The sequence below is a fragment of the Cupressus sempervirens genome, chromosome 3 (genome assembly GCF_028749045.1).
Source record: "Cupressus sempervirens isolate cs-2001-9-10 chromosome 3, ASM2874904v1, whole genome shotgun sequence".
Classification (NCBI taxonomy): Eukaryota; Viridiplantae; Streptophyta; class Pinopsida; order Cupressales; family Cupressaceae; genus Cupressus; species Cupressus sempervirens.
The window spans coordinates 382,227,390-382,235,819 of record NC_143120.1 but is presented as its reverse complement, the minus strand read 5'-3'; the positions used below and the strand labels follow the sequence as shown (position 1 = coordinate 382,235,819).

The 8,430-nt window shown below is 37.6% G+C and overlaps 1 protein-coding gene across 2 annotated transcripts; it reads left to right on the top strand.

The window, feature by feature from the left end:
- The first annotated feature begins 2,079 nt into the window (after positions 1 to 2,079).
- LOC149566603 (myosin-4 protein (DUF641)) lies at positions 2,080 to 5,106 on the top strand. 2 transcript variants are annotated; one of them, XM_089819902.1, is made up of 2 exons: positions 2,103 to 3,982; positions 4,788 to 5,106. In XM_089819902.1, exons 1-2 carry the CDS (start codon positions 2,545 to 2,547, stop codon positions 4,799 to 4,801), a joined length of 1,452 nt encoding a protein of 483 aa, XP_089676028.1. In that variant the 5' UTR covers positions 2,103 to 2,544; the 3' UTR covers positions 4,802 to 5,106. The 2 variants fall into 2 exon arrangements, with proteins under 2 accessions (XP_089676027.1, XP_089676028.1); XM_089819901.1 differs by lacking the exon at positions 4,788 to 5,106 and having other exon boundaries at positions 2,080 to 4,374.
- Positions 5,107 to 8,430: the final 3,324 nt, after the last annotated feature.

Genomic DNA, 8,430 nt, shown 5'->3' with positions numbered 1-8,430 from the left:
AATGAAACGTGTATAGCATATCTAATGAAACATATAATATGTTTCATGAGGTCTCTCATGAGAATGTATGGAATCCATATCACTCATTGCATCTCTCCTTATTAATAATGATTTATGTAGCATATCTAATGAAACACCTAGCATGTTTCACGATATCTCTCATAATCTAATAAATGTAACGCATAACATATCTCCTACTTGCCTATGATTTACCATACCAATTCTTTTATAAAATGGGTATTTTCATGACATTTAAATAATATTCGTGGATAGGAGAACACTTTCTTGATGGGTTTTTGAAGCCCGAAAGCTTAGAGATCAAACAATTTGGGTAATGGAATGATATGAATGAATGAAATATTTTAATAACATCACAAGGCTGGCACATACCCTTAGAAAGGAGGAAGAGAACCTAAGCAAGCTGTAATTTCTTGACTAACTTGTCTCTTCGCTGGTGGATTTTGATATTCAGGTTTGTAGTTTTGCCTAAGTGTTTTTCCTCAAATATGTAGTTCAAGTTGCCGTTCTGTAAAATAAAATGGTGTTCAGTCTCAACAATGCCTACGTCGCAGAATAAACACATTCTATTTTTCCTTTCTTTTGACACCAACCATCCACTAGTTTGACAAAGAGAGAGAAGCACAAGATAGTGATTAATAAGAGATAATATCCACAACAAATCAAATTGTGATATTGATATCAAGATTTAACTCTGTGATATTAATATCAAAATTTAACTGTGTGATTTTGAGTCAAACTCATTGACTCAGTTAAATAGGAATATCAGAACAAGATAGGGAGTGATAAGTAGGAGATAATTTCCACAGCAAGTCAAATTGTGATGTGAATATCAGGATTTAACTGTGTGATTTTTGAGTCAAACTCATTGACCCATATTTCATGAGTAGTGATTCAACATGAATCCATCTCTCATGAGAATAAATGGAACACTTAGCACTCATTGGATCTAGGTGATGCTCACAGGAGTGAAGCACCGGGACTTCCCGGGAGGTCACCCATCCCAGTACTACTCCAGCCTGAGTGCGCTTAACTGCGGAGTTTCCTCCATAGTTAAACCCAAAGCTTGCAACCCCATTTGCAAAACCTTCACCAAGTGTTGTGCCTTATGAACCATTCATTAGAAAGCCCCTTAAGCTTATCAATTGATAAGTAGGAGATAATTTCCACAGCAAGTCAAATTGTGATGTGAATATCAGGATTTAACTGTGTGATTTTTGAGTCAAACTCATTGACCCATATTTCATGAGTAGTGATTCAACATGAATCCATCTCTCATGAGAATAAATGGAACACTTAGCACTCATTGGATCTAGGTGATGCTCACAGGGGTGAAGCACCGGGACTTCCCGGGAGGTCACCCATCCCAGTACTACTCCAGCCTGAGCGCGCTTAACTGCGGAGTTTCCTCCATAGTTAAACCCAAAGCTTGCAACCCCATTTGCAAAACCTTCACCAAGTGTTGTGCCTTATGAACCATTCATTAGAAAGCCCCTTAAGCTCATCAATTGATAAGTAGGAGATAATTTCCACAGCAAGTCAAATTGTGATGTGAATATCAGGATTTAACTGTGTGATTTTTGAGTCAAACTCATTGACCCATATTTCATGAGTAGTGATTCAACATGAATCCATCTCTCATGAGAATAAATGAAACACTTAGCACTCATTGGATCTAGGTGATGCTCACAGGGGTGAAGCACCGGGACTTCCCGAAAGGTCACCCATCCCAGTACTACTCCAGTCTGAACGCGCTTAACTGCAAAGTTTCCTCCATAGTGAAACCCAAAGCTTGCAACCCCATTTGCAAAACCTTCACCAAGTGTTGTGCCTTATAAACCATTCATTAGAAAGCCCCTTAAGCTCATCAATTGATAAGTAGGAGATAATTTCCACAGCAAGTCATCACAAGATAAGGAGTGCTTGAGAAAAACCCTACTTTCAAAATTTATCGGCCATTGAAATTTGGCCGTCGTTTGATTGACGGCGTAGTGGGCCTTCTCCGTATGGGAAATTACGCGTACTTGAACGCTCCGTTGGATACCAGTTGTATATGGGGAGGTGCGCAGATTTGTGAGCATGACAGATGACATAATCATCATTGTTTTATTTTTCGTCTTCCCGACGGAATCTCCTCAGACCTGCCAGTCCTTCGATCAGTTTCCACGCTTTTTCCTTTTGCTCTATTTGTTGCAACTTTTCAAGTCAAAAATAGCGGGCTCTCCAGCGGTTTCCCACGTTCACCGTCTCGAATTCGAAGCCCACCCGCGACATACATTCAGCGAAGACCCCTGTTGGTGTTTACAGCAATCTGTACTGCCTTCTAGACGATTAAAGGAAAAAACATCCCAAATAGCCGTGTGGAAATTTACAGGAAATCTTGGTTGTTGTTGTAATCGGTTCATAGAACATCATTGGGAGGTTTTATTGTGTGGCTTAAACCTCATAATCTTGTCTGCCAAGGGTTCTCATATATGGTATATGCTGGAGTTCTAGTGTTGTAAAGGGGGAGACTCCATTTGCTTTATGGAGTCTTCTCAGGGTGCTGTGAAGAACTCCAATATTACTGAAATTGTGCATAAGTTCGCCAGAGTGTGCAGATTACGGAGTATTGGGGTTTTTTCTGAAGAAAATCACTTCCCCGGAATCGAAGCCCCGAGTTACGAGCATTCAAGCAGTGAAGCCACAGAAACAGATGATTATGATGGACAGAAAGTTTACCCACAACCCCTAGAAGAGAAAGAAAAAGAAAAGGAAAAGGAAAAGGGAAATGAAAAGGAAAATACCCAGAAGACGGAAGGTCTTGAAACCCTAATTTCGAAGCTGTTTGCCAATATTTCGGCCCTAAAGGCTGCTTATGTTCAGCTACAAGCCGCCCACACGCCGTATGATCCTGAGAAGATTCAGAATGCGGACAAGGCAGTTATTGCAGAGCTCAAGAACTTGTCAGAGCTCAAGCATTCTTACAGAGAGAAAGAAAAACCCTTTCAGAACTCTGGCCAGGATGCCCATTTGCTGGCCGAGATTCAAGAACAGCAGAGCATGTTGAAAACCTACGAAGTCATGGTGAAGAAATTTCAGGCGCAGATTCAGACTAGAGACTCCGAGCTTGAAAAGCTCCGGCTTGAGCTCAAAGAAGCCATTGACAAAAAGGAAGGTCTTGAGAAAAGATTAAGGCAAAAAAGCTTCAGGGACTTCTTTGAGTCTTCCGATGAAGATATCTATGATCCATCTTCCTTTCTTACCCCTCAATATTTTATCTCCATGGTGCAAGCTGCAGCAAAGGCTGCTCATGATTTCACAAAGTTGATGATAAACATGATGAAGACCGCAGAGTGGGATTTGGATGCAGCTGCCAATTCTATCGAGCCCGGGGTGCGCTATGCAAAGAGGGCTCACAAGAAATATGCTTTCGAATCGTATGTTTGTCAAAGAATCTTTGGTGGGTTCGAGAATGAGAATTTCTATGTGAGTGATTCAATCCCTGCCATTCTGGATCCTGAAAAGCAGAGGCAGGAATTCATGGGCCAATTCAAGGATATCAAATCCATTGACCCTTTTGATTTACTTACTATTTCACCTGATTGTGTTTTTGGCAAGTTCTGTCGTACCAAGTATCTTCAAATTGTTCATCCAAAGATGGAGGAGTCATTCTTTATGAACTTAGATCAGAGGAATCATATTCTCAATGGCGGGCATCCTAGAACTCCTTTCTACCAGTCCTTTTTGATGCTGGCCAAGTCTGTATGGCTTGTGCATAGATTGGCATATTGCTTTGACCCCAGGGTTAACATTTTTCAGGTCAGGAAAGACACCGATTTCTCCGAGGTGTACATGGATAGCATTGTGAAAAATGTGGAATTGGGAGACGGTGCCGTTGGTCTTAGGCCTAAAGTGGGTTTCACGGTAATGCCCGGGTTCCGAATTGGGAAGACCATAATTCAATGCCAAGTTTATCTTACAGGTATGAAATCTATAGATTAGTTCATACTAGGGTAACGCTATTACTAGTAGTAGTGTTTCGGTAGACTAGCTGAGACATTCAGTTATCATTGTAATATACATAAAAAGCAGGACAAGCAGGGATTATGGTTGGTTCAGGTTACTTTTGTTGGTCTGCTTGTGCAAATTTTGTCCAAAGTCTCCCAGCTAGTAAGCAAATGTTCGAAATTGCTCATTATTTTGCGGTAGTTATTGTTGCACAGGATGAATGAACTCATTTTTGTGTATCAAATGTGAACCAGCGTTATTTATAGACTAAATCAAAGATTGCTTCTGGCCAGTAATGGGTGTTGGTGTATATGGCAAAGGATTTATTGCCTAAGTTTATAATTGTAAATCTTCTTCTACCGGTTATCTCCTCGTTGATTTCTATGTTTAAGCTCAGGTGGTTTTTGGCTGTTGCTTGGCCCTCATGAATGGCCCTAAATTATTTTGACTCAACCCAGGTAAAACGATTACTCTGTGCATGGTGCCTACTTATGATGTATTTAAACCAAATTCTCGGTTGTTTGTTTCTCTCCTGATATCATTTAATCAAATTCTTAAGTTTTTTTTCCTTGTGCATTCATTGTTCAAATTGAGTTTGATGCATTGATTTTTATTACAATTATTAATCTGTATGTGGTTGTGTGATGGAGGACATTGCGTTTTCAGTTGTAGTTATTCACACAAACACAGACAAATGTATCTTCACTGTGAAACTGAATTGACTCTTAAGAGATTATTGATCACTTGACAAGGAAAAGTTCTTTCTATTTTTCCAACAGAAAAAAGTGCATGAACCACCTTTGGAAAATGAAGACCAACAGAATGACATTCCAGATATTAATGGGAGTGAAATGGAATAAACGAGGCAAAGAAACTCAAATGTTCCATCCCAAGTCAAATAGATCTATAAACCGATCTTAGTCAAGAATTATTCCTGGAGCTAAGCATTGCTTTTAGATGCAGTTGAGTTCTTGGATTCCTATTCTGAAGACAAAGGATTTGGGTATTTTGTATCCTTCGATGAAGCATTGTTGACAGTTGTATTCTTTTAAATTTCAATACAAGAGTCGTTAGCTACAGTATTTTAGATTAGTTCCAGTGATATTTCTCTCAAAAATCGCACACCCAGTAAGAAAAGAAATGTTTGCTTATAATGTGTACTTCTTTGCTGAAAAGCCCATAACCTCTTCTCTTCTCAATAAAACAATGTGACCTTGTCAAGAAACAGGGTCAAATGGAGGACAACCAAAATAATTATTAAACTCTAATAATCTACTGGAATTTGATTCAAATTTCGCATCTCCTATGCTGCAAGAATTTTTAAAAAGGAAGGAGAGCATTCTGTCTATGAAATCAGCACAAACATACATTGAAGTTATTTTATGCTAGTAAAGTGTTTTGGGCGGGTTAGGAGGGTTATGTTTAACTTGAGCTTTGTCAAAATTTGAGAAGAAGTCTCCTTGATAGAATTTCACGAGTGTCTTAAAAGTTGAAATTGATTGGTTGCTGGTTTTGTCAATTGTTTAAAATAATCTATAATGAATGGTTTATAAGACAGAACAGTAGTTGAATGTTTTGGAAATGGGTAGCAAACCAAGTAGCATAAATCTTGGAGGACATAATGATTAGGCTTGTTTGAATTGTAATAGTAGTATTGAAATGGGCGACCTCTGGGGAAGTGGCTCAATGTTTCATCCCTGCGAGCATTGCCTAGATGCAATGAGGACTTAGTTTATCATTCGCTCTCATGACAGATGGGTTCTTGCATATCACTACTTTGGAAGATGGATCGATGAATCTGACTTAAAATTACATGAGGGAAACGACCCAGTAGCCACCTAGGCTAACTTTGCACACCTACAGTTTCTAATCCGTTTATTGAAATTTGCTGATTTTTTCAGTGAACCTCAGTAGGTGAGGGAAGAGCTTAAAGCTAACTTTTTGGCTTTCTTGCATTTATGGAGCTCTTTGTAGATCTCGTAGAGCGTGAGGTGGTCTAAAATTGCCATTTTAAAATGTTTGCCCGATATCTGCCACTAAGAACCCCCAATAGCCGCTATAGTACTTTTTGCACAAATGGACCAATCAGCAACCAAGAAAACTAAAAAATGATCAACTATTAGTACATGTGTGATCGGCTATTAGTGGTGATAATTGGGGGGAATGATAGTGGTAATTGGGAGGTTTAGACGTGGTGGCAATGCGTACATGGACGACAACTGGCTCATTTCCCCTAATCGAATTCTGAAAACAATATTATAAACACAGCCTATTTTTTTAACTCGATAGCTTCAATTTGAACTCATACTACTGAATTACAAATTCAATTCTCTTGAATAATAAATGATGATCTTATACGTGTAGCATGTTCCCAACATAACGGTTGGAATTCTTCAAACATGAAAAGCTCAGTGGGCCCATGACTGAAATACCAGACTTGTCATATGCCCGCACAGTCTGAGGCTTAAGACTGTCTTTTCCAGTCACATGCCCTGTTGGATGCTTTTTTTGTGCATGAGTAAACAACTGTAGCATTATTGGAAATGAATCTATAGAACATTTTAGAGCGTGTTCTCAAGGGCAAGTAAAGACAATTGCCTTGAGACACCCATTAAATTATAACCGAGTACTTAGTAAGTTTGTGATCTTGCGGGCAAATGGGCAAACTACCATTCAATGAAATGAACTTTCGCTGACCAAACCTTCACCATGTCATTGCAACTGTGAAGATTGAACTGTTTGTAGGCAAGCTATACAAAACCCATTTGTTATATACAGAGTAATTATATTCTATGATCAATATATGGTTAAATATGGATGTGGATATTCTCTATATAAAATAGTACTTTCTTATGTATCGAAACAAAAACATGGTTTAAACATATGGTAATGGAGTATTCACAATTTATTAACAGGATTAAATCTTATAAGGGAAGAGACCTAGTAATCATTAGGTAGTCCAATGATCGTGAGGGTTTTGTGATAGATACCCTTCAATTACAACCTTAAAAAAACTCCTAAAAATGATAACACATGTACTAATAACCGATCACACATGTACAAATAGTTAATCATTTTTTAGCTTTTTTTGGTGCTGATTGGTCCATTTGTGCCACAAGTACTCTTTTTTCTGGTGAGACTATTGGGGGGTAAACATAACGGGTATCAGGCGAGTGTTTTAACATGACACTTTTTGACCACTTCGCACTACATGGCTTCTACAGAGAGATTTGTAAATGTTCAAACACTGAAACTTTAGCTTTAAGCTCTTCGGTCACCAATGGAGGCACACTGGAAAAATTGGCATAATTCAACTAATAGTTTAGAAGATCTAGATGTGCAAAATTACCCTAGACAACTACTGAATCTCTTCCCCCAAAAGATCTCCCCAATGTGAAAAAGGGAAAATTGAACTAAAATTAAATTGAGTTATGTGGATTTGTATTTTTCAAATCATACCATTGTATGTGGAGTATAACCAGAACTAAATATTCACGATGTCACCAGTAACCGGAACTAAATATTCACGTTGCCACCAGTTTGCCAGAGTTATATGATTGCTATAAATGAATATGTTTGTAACAACGATCAATAGGCATGAGCACATCTTGACCTATGCAGGTTTTGCCAGTTAGATTCCAACCTGTTCTTCATTCCATTCCCATTACCTTACAATTAGGATTTCTGTTAAATTTAAATTCCAGGGTTTAAGATTGATTTGTCCAGGTTTTGTCTGTTTGGTTGGATATGGGTAATGAGTTGTGACTGAAAGCCTTGATTTTTAATCATTTCTTTGCTGCTGATTTGTTTGGCCACATTCTCAATGATATTCCTTATTAATTGAAGTTCAGTTGTAGCCATAGAGTTGTGTTTTCAAATTCAAACTAATAGAAAAAGTAATATTTTCAAAGTTCGGTCCTGTTTTTTTATTAGTCCTGGTAAGCTGCCCTCTTTGAAAATAGGATGCCCTGCAACAGTTCAATAATTTAGTAACCGACGGTATTTTAAACACAAAGTTTGGACATATCCTTGGCTCCAACTTCAACTTAATTTTTAATTGTTAATTGTTAATTGTTAATTGTATTTTGAACTCACTGTACTCTTAATGCTTTGGCGCGGAGAGAATTATATTCTGGAGGGACAAAATAAAGTTTGCAACAGTGAAAGAGATAATTATGACATGAAATTCACATATATTTGAAATTTGAAATTCAGAATTCTTAGTATATTAATATATTATAATAAGGGTAAAGTTTACAATTGTAAAAGGACCATGTATCGTTTGTTATAAAGTATTTTAATATTTTTACACTTGGTAAGATTATATATATATATATATAAAATTTTAAAGATATCAATATAGTCTATTCTTGATGTGTATATTTAATAAGAATGATTTTTTTGTTGTCTACATATTTTTTT